General features: G+C 39.2%; 1 protein-coding gene across 3 annotated transcripts in view; it reads right to left on the bottom strand.

The window, feature by feature from the left end:
• Nucleotides 1-1,248: 1,248 nt before the first annotated feature.
• Nucleotides 1,249-17,206, bottom strand: part of ATAD1 (ATPase family AAA domain containing 1) — a 54,092-nt gene continuing 38,134 nt past the window's right edge. For all 3 annotated transcript variants that reach the window (XM_032430281.1, XM_032430282.1, XM_032430280.1), the window contains 3 exons: nucleotides 9,303-9,353; nucleotides 4,374-4,507; nucleotides 1,249-2,643 (listed from right to left, as the gene is read on the bottom strand). In XM_032430281.1, the coding sequence (XP_032286172.1) occupies nucleotides 2,523-2,643; nucleotides 4,374-4,507; nucleotides 9,303-9,353 (306 nt within the window). In that variant the 3' untranslated portion in view covers nucleotides 1,249-2,522. The remainder of the gene's footprint in view (nucleotides 2,644-4,373; nucleotides 4,508-9,302; nucleotides 9,354-17,206) is intronic.

The following is a 17,206-nucleotide window of genomic DNA, read 5'->3' as shown; positions in this document are numbered from 1 at the left end:
ATTTAGATTAACCCAACCCAGCTCTTGATAGTGTGGTGGGTCCTGGGTTGCCCTGCAGTTGGGAGCGGAGAGGTAGGAGCGAGGGAAATTCATAAAGATACTGAACTGCTTCAAATCCCGAGTTACTCAACTCTACACAAAAACGCCTGGGAATAGTTTGAGACACACCAGACTTACCAGAAGTCTTCCAACAATGAGGCTTTTAGAGAAATACCACACGGGTGGTCATTTCCATCTCAGGCCCCAGAGTACAGGCCTCGGGATTCCGGAAGCATAGAGGATGCTCACAAATGTAGTTCGGCCAACAGTGATGTAATCGGTGTGCAAAAGTAACACAACTGATAACGTGAGCGCCCCCTTCTGAGCAGTCACTGCTCTGGGCGTGGTGCTGTAGGTCACTAGTGCCCAGGACAGGGTTGGTTAACGGGCAGCCTGGATTTGAACCCAGGCTGTTCCACTCCACAGCTGGTACTCGGAACTGCCACCCACAAGGGAATACCCCAGAACCCAGCACCCAACTACCCGTGTCAAATGCATGTCTGCAGCAAGCACAGATTATAGAACACTAAAAGTTCTTCAGAGGGATATAAAAAAGTGTCCTTGATTACTTTAAGGCCTTAAAGATGAGTCACGGTTGATGGGATTAGTGTCTCTAACTTCCTTCGGTGATTAAAACCATGATCAACTTAGCAACTATACTACTGGATATTCTGAATTTAAGAAAGGACACGAGAGACAGATCCTCTTATTTTGAATCAATATGCCATCAGATTAAAATCAAATCATTACTGAACTCCTTGCTGAGACACAATAATGACTGGATACTAGAATGTACGCCAGAGACGTGTGAAAGCTACACAGCGAGATAAAACATTCTGAGGGCAAGGTTTATACACTAAAAACAACCCAGAAAATGTTACATACCTGAAGAAGACCAAGAAGTAGAGAAAAATTAATAAAGAGGGTCCTCTTTATTACATATTTATAAAATAATAGTATAATATAGTCATTAAAAATGGAGACGAAACTTTTTATTTTTGGTATCTTGTGTTTTGCAGCCAATTTTCAATCATTGTCACCCTGTTCGTGACTTGCTTTCTGCCGTAGCCTCTACCCCACCCGTCATTCAAAGCACAACAGAGTAAACGCTCCAACAGGTTCTGTGAGAGACATCCTATCAAATAAATTAATCCAATAACTCACGAATGAAGACTGAGAGTTTTCAAATAAATACAATAAAAACAAAACTATATGAAGCATAATTTAATCTTTCAGATGGTTCACAGAAGGCACCTCAAGATCATATTGCGCCATTCTCCTCATGCGGTGTGTTTAAGTGCCTGTAACAGAATTCTGGTTAGTGAAATTTTGGACAAAAAAAAAGTTTCATATGTAGGGCACATAGCATCGAATGACTACGGATACAATATGGAGATTCTGATGTGTATATCTGTACTAACTAGGGCACAGTTTATAATATGCTAAGAAAACTGTAAAAATTAAAGTTACAAAATGAGTATTTTTAGCACATTTAGTAAGAGCTACTTGTTTTAGACTATCATTTCATTTTTGATGACCAAATTATATCTGACCATAATTAAAGAACATACAACTTTAAAATAACATTAAAAAACCATGGTTACAACAGAACTATGTCCCATGAAATGAAAAAAGGACAGTCACATACACGTGCTGAATGGCACCGTGGTGTTTCAAAGCCATTCATGGGCCAGGCTTCCAATCCATGTGTCGGGGTATCGATCTGAAACACATCTCTACTCAGTGTGCTGCCGGAAGGAGGTGAAATCCATGTGAAATCCGTCCTGATCACACGACTGCCTGACAACCATTCAATGCTCATCACTGAACAAGTATTTTTATTTGATTATCCTGATACCATAATAGCAGAGACACATCCGGAAACGGAGATGGGGCCGACTGCAACTACTCCACTGCAGAGAGATGCTCGACTTAAAAAAAAAAGCTGAAACAAAGGAAACAACTGGAAATGGCTGAATCACCGTACCTTAGACACAACCATAAATCTTCGTTTTGCTATATACTGTTTGGTACTTTCTGATTCAGTAGTTGGGGTAAAAAAAAGTTTCGTATTCAAACATATCTACATAATATCAATATAAAATGTGTGAATATATACATTTAATACACACACACACACACACACACACACTCACATCCCCCTTTCTCACGAATGACTCAGTGAATCATCTTTGAGACCAGCTTAGATGCTCTAAGGCTGCAACGTATGGCTACAGAGGTCAAACACAAGCACCCACTCGCGCTGGATCAAACTGTTCCTCCTCATGATTTCTGACAAGTAGTAATACCGCTTATACAACAACTGTTTCTCAATAACTTAGAATTCAGAGTATAAAACCAGTGTCGGGAACATTGAACTCTCTCACTGGCTGAAGAACATTTCTCTTTTCATTCTATTTCCACTGATGGTAAGAGAGCGCATCGAACTAGATCACACTGAACTGTACAAATGATCTTTACTCTTAATCTAAACAAACATGTGTTAAAACATTCTGAAATGCTGCATCCTTTGATTTCTTCATTTTTTCAATTGCCCGATGCAGGTCCTGTTGTTGCACGGGCCGGATTTCATCCTCATCATGGCTAAAATGCAAACAAAACCACCAGATAGTCAAATGACTTTGGGATACACCTCTCTCAAATATGCTACCCAGATTAAAACGTGACATCTCTTTCCCATAGAAGACCCCCAAAGATAGCCACAGTTAACCGCTTCATGTGAACTCCTCCAGGAATTCTCGATGCAGATGCAAGTCTGGGGAGATTTTTAAGCAGCACTGACTACTGGGAGGCAGGAGGCCAAAATGGCTGGTCATAAATACACATTCGAGATGTAGGAATGAAAACCAAACACCGCACACTAAGAATCACGGGCAGAGTATTAGCGTAACGGGAAAATGTTAGCTATAGGTGTGCGGTTGATCTAAACGGGAATGGAATTCCAATCAAGGAATCACAAGTAGCATTCATGGCCATACATTCATGTATATATTTAGCATGTGACAAACTGAAAACAGAATGCTTTGCTATTAACAAAAACCAACCACTCTAAGTCCTCCCCTCTTTAATAATAATATATAATGTCTCCTCATAATTTACAACACTTTGGAAAATACACTTGGGGAAAAAATTATAAGCCAAGTCTATCAGCCAGATTTTTCATACTGAAATATAAAATTTTCAAAGGCTTTGAGGACAGCAGAAAAAGAGGACCTTCATTAGTAATGTAATTTATTCACACAAAATGTATTAATAGGTTGGGTTTTTTTGCCTCTCTCCTCATTATCTTACACACAAGAATAAAAACCTGTGGAAAGCAGACTCTTGGCTACAGTCAGAGGTCAAAAGTATTCCCACCGTTAGTGTCAGGGGAGCTGGATAATCTGGCAACAAGTAAATGAAGTGAGCGTCTCTCTGACAGGGCCCCAGGGAGCACTAAAGGCAGGTGCAGAACTAGCGCACACCCAGCTAACCTTTCTACGCCAAGGGACACACCTGCTATGGCAATGAGCTGTGATGAAAAACACAGCACAAGAGGCAAATCCAGTTCCTGTGGAGTGAAAGCCTCAGGGGGGGAGGAAAGAGGGGGCCTGAGAAACAAAAGGGCAAGAGGTGGAGAACTCATTCACCACAGGCCCAGGAAGTACACCGGTCTGCTAAGAGTTACAGCAACCCGTCAGAAGGTCAGTGTTTTGAGGAGATGCAGAGCTACGCTGGCCCAGGGCAAGGGGCCTTTTCAGAAGTGGTTCATTAGGGCTGACTTACTCCAGTTCTCTAGTGTCTCTGCTGAAACACATGAGTATGAATTGGTTTCTCAAACTCCTGCTTTGAAGTTGGCTGCAGTGACAACAGTTTCTTTGCTTAGTAAACATGTCATGTCAACAAGCTAAAGTCTAACCCCCAGCCAGGGCCCTTACCCCCATTTATCACCCCCATTTACATGTGAAATTCCTGCAAGACAACAGGAAATGGGATTAGGAAGTTAAGGTGCAAAACAAGCCAGGAGTGTTGGAGAACCTGCTCTCCTAGCAGAGGCTGCGAGCCTAAGCTCCTGTCGGCCTTCTGTGACCCAGTCTGCGGATGTGTGGTAGAAATTCAGCTTTTGTTTCTTTCTCTGCATTCCGGAGCCTCCCCACGACCCACGTCCCCAATTCACTTTCAGAACTTCCCCTTAGAAAAAAAGGCAATTAATAAAGTTGGGGCAAGTGTTCATTCAAGTCCACCTTTGAGTCCATAAGCAGGGTGGGTATTGTAAAGAAACATGAACCAACCTAAAAGCTCTACAAGGGTTTGACAAATCTGAGAGATCGTACCTTTCTTCGGATGCAGAATTCACATACTCCCTGACACAGAGGAGTGCCGCGTCCCTGCACATCTCCTTCAGGTCACTGCCGGAAAAGCCATCTGTTTCCTGGGCAACTTCGAGCAGATCCACGTGCCTGTCCACCTTCAACAGGGAAAAAGGCATATAAAAAATGCTGCAGAGCATCTCTCCAAACATGCTTCTTGAAGAACACATACTGGAATAGCAGGGAAGGAGAATCATCAGTTTCTAGTCTTTACCTTAACCATAAAAGCTGGAATTTTGAAATCTAATTTTCGTTAACTGTCACTATGACTGTAATAGCGAAATAAAGCCTTCCGAGACCATACCATGCAGTGCCCAGGAAGAACAGACGTGCAAACACCGTTGGACTGATTATGATCAGACTTGTCTATTCTATTCCTCTCTGTCTGAGAAGACTTCTTACATGTGTACCTCAGCAGTCAGACACAAACAGGAATCTAATTTCTCTACTGCTTGTAATATTTGTGAAAAAGTACATGCATTACGCATCTGTCCTTCCACACTCATGGGACTGATGGACACTACCGACTTCAGGACAAGCAATGACAGAGACCGCAGGAGATGGGAAGCAAAGTATGTGAAGAGCACCTGTTAAATCTGGGTGGTAGATATAAGGTTATTTGTGTATACACTTAAAATATTTTATGAATTAAAAAACTACTTAAAAAATACCTTCCAAATTATACACTGAGATGTTAAAAATTAGTCTTCCTCCCTTAAACAATCAACACCTCCACCCCATCTCTTGACCACTCCTTTGTTGGACTGCACTATGTTCTAACCATTCACAAGTCTTGTGCATGACACAGTGATAAAGTCACAAAGATGAACAAATCAAGCATGAGAAAGGATTGAAAAGGAGAAGATTCCAGTCACTGGGGGAGCAAGATGAACAGAGATAGTGCACCATAATGGTTAAGAGAAAGGCTCCATCACTCCTTTGCTATGTGAGCCTGGGCAATTTATTCTTTAACTTCTCTGGGTTTCAGTTTCCCCAACTGTAAAAGAGCATTATTATGTATATGCTCCTTAGATGGACGGAGGATTAAGTAAAACAGTGTCTATCTCACCACTATGCTAGGCACATGGCAAATACTCTGAAAGTAACCCTTTTTACAAGATAATAGCTATCAGACAAACCATGAAGTCATGAAAACTGTTTTCACTAGGCAACCAGGAAGGCAGCTCCCAAGTTAAACAAGGTTTTGAGTCCCAGGAGCAACACTGGCATTAATCAACGGACTCCTAAGATAGCCCGGAGCACAGCACCTGCTTGTGTGCGGTTACTGCGTCTACCGTGGAGGGCGCACACGCAGGGCACTCTCAGCACCTCACATGCTTCACTTAAATTCTCAAAACGATTCTTGGAGACTGTTGGCATTACCTCTGCTTTCCCAGTGAGAAAAATAAGGGCGTAGAGACACTCAACAGTATCTGCCCAAGGTCACCCAGCAGGGAGGGGTCAAGCCAGAATGTGGGGGGGCCTGGGGTCTGTCTCCAAAGCCCAAGCCTGTGAACTACTCCTGCTGTGTTATGGAAAAGGTCTAAACTCAGATTCGTTTGTAGAAGGAAAACTCTGATCTCCTCACTACTGAGACAGGATACCTGTATAAGGTATTCATTTTATTACTTCTAATTCTTTTTATACTTTAAACTTAAAGCCAAAATCACTACCCTGTTTTAAATGAGCGAGTTGTGTTAAGGAACTATCAATAAAGAACTGTGAAAGACTAGAAAAGAGTATCATCTGAGGCATCTTTTAACAGAATTACAATAATTCTTTCAGATTCTAGTGAAGCAACAATATGCCTTCAGCATATAAATACCAGCTAGTGGGAAATAAGATGTTCCCATGTCGACAGTTATCCAGAAAGCATTCAGAAGTACTGTGAATCATAAAACTGGAGACTAGTTCTTTGTGCTTTAAGAAAAAGAATGCTAAAAATTCCTTATACCCATGACAAATGTAATTCTAAAAGAATTTCCAAAGATGCTACTATTAAAAAAAAAAAAAGCAGAATATGAAATCAAAGTTTAGAAATAATGAGGAGTTTCTTAAGTTAGATGTGAAAACATTACAGCCTGTGTAAAGTATGGCTATCTTATGAGACAGAGCTTAAATTGTATCATTTATATTCGTCATCTGTATGTAAGTCACCCACATCATCTATATCTATATTCAACCACACAAGTTAACTTCCGGCAATACCATCCTTCGTTACGTTTTTTTAAATTAAATAATTGTATTAACTTGAAGTCTCTACAAAATTGTCAGGAACTACCTTCTAATAGGTGATAAATTTCAAGCCACACCACAGTCATCCTAATTCAAAAGAACTCGTGGAATTATTTTATCTCGTTTTCTTCCCTGAACTGCTCATTGATGACTCTCTTTGTTAAAGGTTTACCAATTAAGTGTCCTTTACCCAAACAGCAGTACAACTACACAATGTCTTTTTGAAAGCAGTTATCAAATATTCAGCTAAAAGGCAAATGTAATTTGTTGATTTCTCACTCATATAGGACAGGAGTTCCTTACCCAGAACACATGGGAAGTTTTACGAATTTTCCTGAAATTGTACAAAATATTTCATGTACATGTAGTTTTTAAGAAAAGACTACATAGTGTTTATCTCTTTTATTAAATGGCTCTATCATCCCCACAACAGTAATCTCTGTAATTTATTAGGTTCTTTAAACTTTTGCAAATAGCATTAATGTTTTCTTTGATTGGTTTTAAAGAAAAAAATGAACAGGACACTACTGAAAGATACGGGGGAAGAGTGGAAGAACCAAAAAGACATACCTGCTTTTGGACAAAGATTCAACATCAAAAAAATCTTAATTCTCTTGAATTATGATCCATTAAAACCACTAGTGTTTGTTTTTTCTTGAATAAGACAAATTAATTCTAAAATTCATACAGAAAAATCAGCAAAAATAGCCAGGAAACTTTGGGTTGGGGGTCAAGGGCACAATCTGGACCATGGGAAAATGTGGACAAACCCAACTTGGCTGTTTCAACAAATAAACTGAAAGAAGGTAGAGGAAAAGGAGAGAGAGATGAAGGAATAATCTGTAGCCCGTAGATTAAGAGATTGAAAAACTATCAAATAATTGCAAATTATGAACTTTATATGGATCCTGAGTCAAACAAATACATGTTAAACAAACAAACCATTTAGGTGATGACAGGAAATCTGAACAGACGAGGTATTCAATGGTAATAATGAATTATTGTCAGTTTTTTGTTGAATGTAATAATGTTTATGAGGTTAAATCAAAAAAGTTAAGAATTCTTTCTTTTAGAGATACAACTAAAGTAAACCTGGGAGGTGGGGAAGGAGGGGAGAGCTGGAGCAGAATTAGTGACCCAAGGACGGAGGCAAACCACAGAAATACAAGAATCCCTCACTATGGGAATCTATTTGTTTTTTTTAGTTTGGATATAGCAAGTACAAATAGTGAGTTATTTAATTATTTTTTTAAAGTAAGCCCTACGCCCAATGTGGGGCTCGAACTCACAACCCCAAGATCAAGAGTCACATGCTCCACCGACTGAGCCAGCCAGGCACCCCTCAAATAATGAGTGTAGATATGAATTTTAGGATAGTGAGGAATACGATGTTATTCAAAACTCAGAAACCATAAAGGGGGAAAAATCCCAGTAGATTAAAAAAGACAAACCAGGGAAAAATATTTTCAAATCATATAAACAAAGCGAAATCTCCCTAATGTATTAGAGTTCCTATAAATCAGTAAGAAAAAGAACACTGCAATAGAAAAATGGGCAAAGAATATGAACAAGTATTTCACAGAAAAGAATTCAAGTGGCTCCTAAACATACTCATTTCATCCCTAAAAATACAATGAAATACCATTTTCTACCTATCAGGTCAGCACAGTTCCACAGCATTCTGTTGGCAAGGCTACAGGGGAAGAGGTACTCTAACATTGCTGGTAAGAGAGGAAACTAGCACAGACCATTTGGCAATAGCTACCAAAATTATAAATCATATCCTCTGATCTAGCAATTCCTCTTCTGGAAAATCCACACTACTAATATTCCTGCACAAGTGTGAGGAGACATGCGTACAAGGCATTTTTATAATAGTAAAAGATCGGAATCAACCTGAATGTTCTTCTTTATGGCATTGATTAAATAAATTATGGTATATCCATATAGTAAAATCCTATGCAATGCAAAAAACAAAAAAAAAACAAAAAACCAAAGAGAGAGAGAGAGAGAGAAAGAACAAAAACACTATATGCTAATATGGAAAGATCTCAAAGATGAGTGAAAAAAGCAATGCACAGGACAGTGTATGCAGTTTATTAATATGGTTTATGTAAAATAGGGAAGAGGAATAATAGCATATTCTGATTTGCTGGTATGGACAATGCCATCTGAAAGGATACAAAAGAATTACAGGAGAGGAAGCGAGATCTTCCCTGAATACCATTTAACATACTTATTTTAATCCTGAAGCATGTGACCTTAAATACACAAACTATTAAAGATTTTGATTATCATACCTTCTTAAATCTAAATTCCAATTTCAAAAAATACTGTAATTAAATAAATTTAAAAAAAACCTGCATACTGCTGTACAAAAATAAATGTATCTTATATAACTGGAGAACAGTCTGAAAATATTAAAGAAGATTTTAATCTGTAAATACGAAAACACAGGGCTTTAAAAAAAGCAGACCATCTTTATTAAGTTCAAATGCACCAGGGTTACTGATTTGCATGAACGGCCAACAGTTTTACAGTGATTTATGCCAAGTACAAAGCTGTTTATTCTCAGGTTACTTTTTCATTTCCCTCTAAAATGGTTTCATGAACATAAACATATTTATAGGATGGGGAAAATTGAAATTTTCTACTTACATTTTCATTTTTCAAGATGAGTTTCAGGATTGCTTCTCTTTGTTTTAGAGCCTAAAACCAGAATAATTTCCAGTTAGCATTAAAAAAAAAAAAAGATCAATTGGTTTTCCTAATATTTCTTCTTTCCTCTGTAAACCATCTGACAGTACCTACAGGAAATGACAGAAACTCTAAAATATTGGCTTAAGCAAGGTCTAGGTTCTAGACTCTAATCCTCTGTGGTCAACCTACTGAATTCCAATCTTCTTATTCTGAATCCCCAGCGATTAGCACAATGTCTGGGAAAAAACATGCCCTTAAATGTTTCTTGAGTGAGTGAATGAATACCTAGGGACGACCAATGTCTTTCCCCTGTGGCTCTGCAAATTTCCTTTTCTTTATTCAGGAAACTTCTGAGAACTTAACACTGCAGTAAAATTTTTACCATTAATTGGAAGAGATGGCAACAGTACCCCCCTTAGTTCCTCCACTTGAACCTGTAACTTCCATGCTTGCTAATTCGTGTTAGTTTTTGTTCAGTGTTGACAGTGCATTTGTTTATATGCTTTTCGCCCTAATGATGGTTCACAGTATTATACCAGGGAATAGAAGCTTTTATGGAATACCTTACATATATGGTAAATATAAATGCTTTTTAAATAAGTTATCATGGCTGAACTCATTCCTACTCCCAAGGCATTGAAAAACAGAGCTAGTTATCACTGAGTATCAAATCAAATGACCAGAAAACAAAACCAAACCCTGCTGTTTCTGTAATTCAAGAGTGTTAAGTGTGAAGGTAAACTTGTTATGTTATGTGATCACCAATAACTACTTTTTGTTGACAATCTAATTTGGAGAAGCGTTTTAAGGTAAGGTTAATCATATACTTTGACATCATAGTTACAAAATAAGAAAAATTACCATATAAAGTGTATTATTCACTAAGAACAGAATGAAAAGGGGGTTACAAAAGCCCAGTTTCTACATTAAGAGCACACAAATTTTTAACAAATTTGATAAGTTCTGTTACAGCCCATTTTGATAACTTAGAACTTTAGCAAAGGCCTACCTTCCATGCTGTTGTGTCCTATGTTCATTCTACTGTACATCAAAAACCTTTGTTTTCTCTTGGACTACAAGCAGAGATTCTATCAATTTAATCTTTGTCTTTAGAACCACTGAGGTAAATTATTTTTCTTTAAAAATGTCCACCTTGCTAACAAAATAAAAGTGAAATTCTTGGTCGAGGCACAAAGTTCATCCACAGATGGCAGCAGCCTACCTTTCCCAGCCTCCCTCTACCTGTTTTCCGGAGGTCCTAAGTGAACTACCCCCAGAGGTCAGCATTAAACACGTGCTCCCACACCTTCTTGCCTTTGTTCATTCTGAGAGCCTTTCCCCTGCCTCGCTTGCATATGAAATTCCTGCCATCCTTCAAGGCCCAGCTGGATCCCGTAAAGTTTACTACTCAGACAGAATTACTAGTTTTCATCATCATTTCAGGTTCTCACAGTTCTTTAAAGGTACTTTTGTGAAGTACCTTTTATGTCATTTATGTATGCCTGCCTTTCCTGTGACACAGAGTGGAGGACAGGGGCTGCGCTCCTTCCCCAGAGCCTGGCAGGTGCCTGACACATACACAGTGCTCAACACTCGTCAAACTCAATTCTAGAGTCTCCTACATCAAGTTAGAAACTTTCTTCATTGATTTCTTGGGTACATTTTCTAACAGAGTGGCTAACTTTGTGCATACCCTCAGAAGGCCAGAGGTGGTAGCAACAGAAAAGAAGAGATCAGAGCAATTCCAGAGGCCACCACCATCAATGTTAGGAAACCACGTTTACTGCCACAGACTGGCAAGCTGCAGAATATACAAGGGGACAAGTGGTTTTTAGCCAGAGACTGTAAGCAGTATTAAAATATTTTTATTTCAAAATCTGAAAGGAATGACACTGAGAATTCCTCTACACAGCTATACACGTACCATGCCGATCGTATGGCACATGTATTCACTTACTAACCCTCTTTCCTTCTTCAGTCAAAAGGCACATAAAATTCAAGATGTGAGGACATTGTGGAAAAATTACACAGTAAAGTTATAATCATTGACTTGAGGATATTCCTTAACTAACAAAATAAAAGTACTAGAAAGGAGATAAGATAGCACTGGTTCAAGACTGCCCTTACATCTGCATTAAGTTAAAGTGCAATTCCTCAGCGAATGGTTAACCATTAATCCTATCAAAGGAAAGCACCGGAGCAGTCCCAGCCGAAGTGAGTATTAGCAACTGTTGTATCCTACTGTGGTCAAGGTTTTACAACAAAGATTGATTTAAGAATCTGAGATACTGCGACAAGTAGGCTTTTTAAAATCAAGACTTTTTGGAGGAGGAGCAAGATGGTGGAGGAGTAGGAGACCTAAATTGGGTCTGGTCCCAGGAATTCAGCTGGATAGGTATCAGACCATTGTGAACACCTACGAACTCAACAGGAGGGCAAAGGAAAGAATAGCAGCAACTCTCTGGACAGAAAAGTGATCACTTTCTGGAAGGCAGGATGTGCGGAGAAGTGAATCCGAGGCGATATTCAGGAAGATAGACGGCAGGGGTAGGGAGCCTCCATCAGCCGCTACCAGCAAGTGATAGAGCAGTGGAGCACAAAACTGGAACTTTTAGAAGTCTGCTCCGCCGAGGGATGTCACTCCAGTGGCTAAGCGGGGGGTGGAACCCTCGCACAGAAAGACTGGGGGTGCCTGAGTGTGGCAGAGCTCCCAGATATCTGAGCAGGGAAGCCGGCTGCAGAGACGGAGCCGAGGAGTGGGCTCTCAGCTCGGGGTTGCCATAAACTGTGCTCCACGGCACAGTCAGGCCACTGTTCCTCCAGCAGGGACCCAACAAGCAGCAGATCGGGGGAGACTCCCCTTCCTCCCCCGGGAGGAGTGGCGTGGGAGCGCACCGCAGGAATCTGCTGGGTTTGGAGACTCCAAACGGGGTCGTGAGCCAGAGATAGAAACACTTGGTCACAGGCCGGGTGAGCATGGAGTGCGGCCGGGGATGGGGAGACAGGAGTGACTGACTGCTTTTCTCTGGGGGAGCACTGAGGAGTGGGGCCCAGGGTTCTCGGCTCCTCTGGGGCGGAGACTGGGAGGCCGCCATTTTCACTCTCATCCTCCAAACCTGTACGGAAAGCTTGCAGGGAACAAAAGCTCCCAAGAGCAAACCCAAGCAAATGACTTAGCCCAGCCACTGCAAGGGCGGCACAATTCCGCCTCCAGCAATGACATTTGAGAACCACAGCAACATGCCCCTCCCCCGGAAGATCAGCAAGAACAGCCAGCCAAGACCAAGTTTACTGATCAATGAGAACGGCTGAACTCCAGCACTAGGGGAATACAGCACACGGAATTCATGGTTTTCCCCATGATTCTTTAGTCTTTCAAAGTTAATTTTTAAAGTTTTCTTTCTTTTTTTCTTTTTCTTATTTTTTTCGAATTTTTCTTTTTCCCTTTTCAACCAACATCTTATCAATTCCTTTTTTAAAAATCTTTTTTAATTTTCATTTTTGGAGTCATATTCTATCACTTCATTGTAGTTAACCTTATTTTTTTGTATACATCTATAAGTTTTTCTCTCTTTAAAATTTTGGGATACAGTTTCTTCTAACAGACCAAAATATACCCTAAATCTCTAGTGTATGGCTTTGTTCTAGTCTCCTGCCTGATCACATTCTCTCTTTTTTTTAAATTTTCTTTCTTTTTTCAACCAATTTCCTATCAATTCCTTTTATAAACTTTTATAATTTTCATCTTTACAGTCATATTGCATCCCTTCATCATATTTACCCTTATTTTTGTACATATATAAGTTTTTCTTTAAAATTTTGGGAGGCAGTTTCTTCTAACAGACCAAAAAACAACAAAAATCTACTGTGTGGCTCTGATCTATTCACCAGCCTGATCATATTTTTTTTTTCTTTGCCTTTCTTTCCCCACCGGTTTCAGGTCTCTTCTGATTTCTTTAGTGTATATTTTTTGGGGGACCATTGTTACCCTTTTAGCATTTTGTTCTCTCAATTTATCTATTCTCCTCTGGACAAAATGACAAGACGGAAAAAATCACCTCAAAAAAAGAACAAGAGGCAGTACCGACTGCCAGGGACCAAATCAATACAGACATTAGTAAGATGTCGGAAACAGAGTTCAGAATGACGATTATAAAGATACTAGCTGGGCTAGAAAAAAGCATGGAAGATACTAGACAATCCCTTTCTGGAGAAATAAAAGAACTAAAATCTAACCAAGTCGAAATCAAAAAGGCTATTAATGAGGTGCAATAAAAAAATGGAGGCTCTAACTACTAGGATAAATGAGGCAGAAGAGAGAATTAGTGATATAGAAGACCAAACGATGGAAAATAAAGAAGCTGAGAAAAAGAGAGATAAAACAACTACTGGATCACAAGGGCAGAATTCGAGAGATAAGTGGTACCATAAGACGAAACAATATTAGAATAATTGGGATCCCAGAAGAAGAAAGAGAGAGAGGGGCAGAAGGTATCTTGGAGCAAATTATAGCAAGAGAACTTCCCTAATTTGGGGAAGGAAACAGCCATCAAAATCCAGAAGGCACAGAGAACTCCCCTCAAAATCAATAAAAATAGGTCAACACCCCGACATCTAATAGTAAAACTTACAAGTCTCACAGACAAAGAGAAAATCCTGAAAGCAGCTCGGGACAAGAGGTCTGTAACCTACAATGGTAGAAACATTACACTGGCAACAGACCTATCCACAGAGACCTGGCAAGCCAGAAAGGACGGACATGATATATTCAGGGCACTAAACGAGAAAAATATGCAGCCAAGAATACTATATCCAGCTAGGCTGTCATTGAAAATAGAAGGAGAGATAAAAAGCTTCCAGGACAAACAAAAACTAAAGGAATTTGCAAATACAAAACCAGCCCTACAAGAAATATTGAAACGGGTCCTCTAAGCAAAGAGAGAGCCTAAAAGCAACATAGACCAGAAAGGAACACAGACAATATACAGTAACAGTCACCTTACAGGCAATACAATGGCACTAAATTCATATCTTTCAATAGTTACCCTGAATGTAAATGGGCTAAATGCCCCAATCAAAAAAACACAGGTTATCAGAATGGATAAAAAAACAAAACCCATTGATATGCTGTCTGCAAGGGACTCATTTTAGACCCAAAGATACCTCCAGGTTGAAAGTGAGGGGGTGGAAAACCATTTACCATTCTAATGGACACCAAAAGAAAGCTGGGGTGGCAATCCTTATATCAGACAAATTAGATTTTAAACCAAAGACTGTTAATAAGAGATGAGAAAGGACACTATATCATACTTAAAGGTCTATCCAACAAGAAGATCCAACAATTGTAAATATCTAGGCCCCTAACATGGGAGCAGCCAATTATATAAGCCAATTAATAACAAAAGCAAAGAAACACATTGACAACAATACAATAATAGTGGGGGACTTTAACACCCCCCTCACTGAAATGGACAGATCATCTAAGCAAAAGATCAACAAGGAAATAAAGACTTTAAATGACACACTGGACCAAATGGACTTCACAGATATATTCAGAACATTCCAACCCAAAGCAACAGAATACACATTCTTCTCTAGTGCTCATGGAACAGTCTCCAGAATAGATCACATCCTAGGTCACAAATAGGTCTCGACAGGTACCAAAAGATTGGGATCATTCCCTGCATATTTTTGGACCACAATGCTTTGAAACTAGAACTCAATCACAAGAGGAAAGTCAGAAAGAATTCAAATACATGGAGGCTAAAGAGCATCCTACTAAAGAAGGAATGGGCTAACCAGGAAATTAAAGAAGAATTAAAAAAAATTCACGGAAACAAATGAAAATGAAAACACAACTGTTCAAAATCTTTGGGATGCAGCAAAGGCAGTCCTAAGAGGAAAAGTATATAGCAATACAAGCCTTTCTCAAGAAACAAGAAAGGTCTCAAATACACAACCTAACCCTATATCTAAAGGAGCTGGAGAAAGAATAGCAAATAAAGCCTAAACCCAGCAGGAGAAGAGAAATCATAAAGATCAGAGCAGAAGTCAATGAAATAGAAACCAAAAGAACAGTAGAACAGATCAATGGAACTAGGAGCTGGTTCTTTGAAAGAATAAGATTAATAAACCCCTGGCCTGACTTACCAAAAAGAAAAGGGAAACGACCCAAATAAATAAAATCATGAATCGAAGAGGAGAGATCACAACCAACACCAAAGATATACAAACATTTATAAGAACATATTATGAGCAACAATATGCCAGCAAATTAGACAATCTGGAAGAAATGGATGCATTCCTGGAGACGTATAAACTACCAAGACTGAACCAGGAAGAAATAGGAAACCTGAACAGACCCATAACCAGTAAGGAAATTGAAGCAGTAATCAAAAAATCTCCCAACAAACAAGAGCCCAGGGACAGACGGCTTCCCAGGGGAATTCTACTAAATATTGAAAGAAGAATTAATACCTATTCTTCAGAAACTGTTCCAGAAAACAGAAATGGAAGGAAAACTTCCAAACTCATTTTATGAGGCCAGCATCACCTTGATCCCAAAACCAAAGACCCCATCAAAAAGAAGAATTACAGACCAATATTCCTGATGAACATGGATGCAAAAATTCTTACCAAAATACTAGCCAATAGGATACAACAGTACATTAAAAGGATTATTCACTACGACCAAGTGGGATTGATTCCTGGGCTGCAAGGTTGGTTCAATATCTGCAAATCAATCAATGTGATACAGTACATTAATAAAAGAAAGAAGAACCATATGATCCTCTCAATAGATGCAGAAAAAGCATTTGACAAAGTACAGCATCTTTTCTTGAGTAAAACTCTTCAGAGTATAGGGATAGAGGGTACATACCTCAATATCATAAAAGCCATCTATGAAAAACCCACAGCGAATATCATTCTCAATGGGGAAAAACTGAGAGCTTTTCCCTTAAGGTCAGGAAAACGGCAGAGATGTCCACTATCACCACTGTTATTCAACATAGTACTAGAAGTCCTAGCCTCAGCCATCAGACAACAAAAAGAAAAAAAAGGCATCCGAATCGGCAAAGAAGTCAAACTCTCACTCTTTGAAGATGATATGATACTTGATGTGGAAAACCCAAAAGACTCCACCCCAAAACTGCTAGAACTCATAAAGGAATTCAGTAAAGTGGCAGGATATAAAATCAATCTGCAGTGGCATTTCTATACACCACCACCAAGACAGAAAAAAGAGAAATTAAGGAGTTGATCCCATTTACAATTCACCCAAAACCATAAGGTACCTAGGAATAAATCTAACCAAAGAGGCAAAGAATCTATACTCAGAAAACTATAGACTACTCATGAAAGGAATTGAGGAAGACACAAAGAAATGGAAAAAACGTTCCATGCTCACAGATTGGAAGAACAAATATTGTGAAAATGTCTATGCTACCTAGAGCAATCTACACATTTAATGCAATCCCTATTGAATACCATCAACTTTTTTCAAAGAAATGGAACAAATAATCCTAAAATTTGTATGGAACCAGAAAAGACCCCGAATAGCCAGAGGAATGTTGAAAAAGAAAAGCAAAGCTAGTGGCATCACAATTCTGTACTTCAAGCTCTATTACAAAGCTGTAATCATCAAGCACAAAAACAGACACATAGATCAATGGAACAGAATAGAGAGCCCAGAAATGGACCCTCAACTCGATGGTCAACTAATCTTCGACAAAGCAGGAAAGAATGTCCAGTGGAAAAAACAGTCTCTTCAACAAATGGTGTTGGGAAAATTGGACAGCCACATGCAGAAGAATGAAACTGGACCATTTTCTTACACCACACACAAAAATAGACTCAAAATG

The sequence above is a fragment of the Phoca vitulina genome, unplaced genomic scaffold (assembly GCF_004348235.1).
Source record: "Phoca vitulina isolate PV1807 unplaced genomic scaffold, GSC_HSeal_1.0 scaffold43, whole genome shotgun sequence".
NCBI classification, from domain to species: domain Eukaryota; kingdom Metazoa; phylum Chordata; class Mammalia; order Carnivora; family Phocidae; genus Phoca; species Phoca vitulina.
This window is presented reverse-complemented; position numbering and strand designations above follow the sequence as displayed.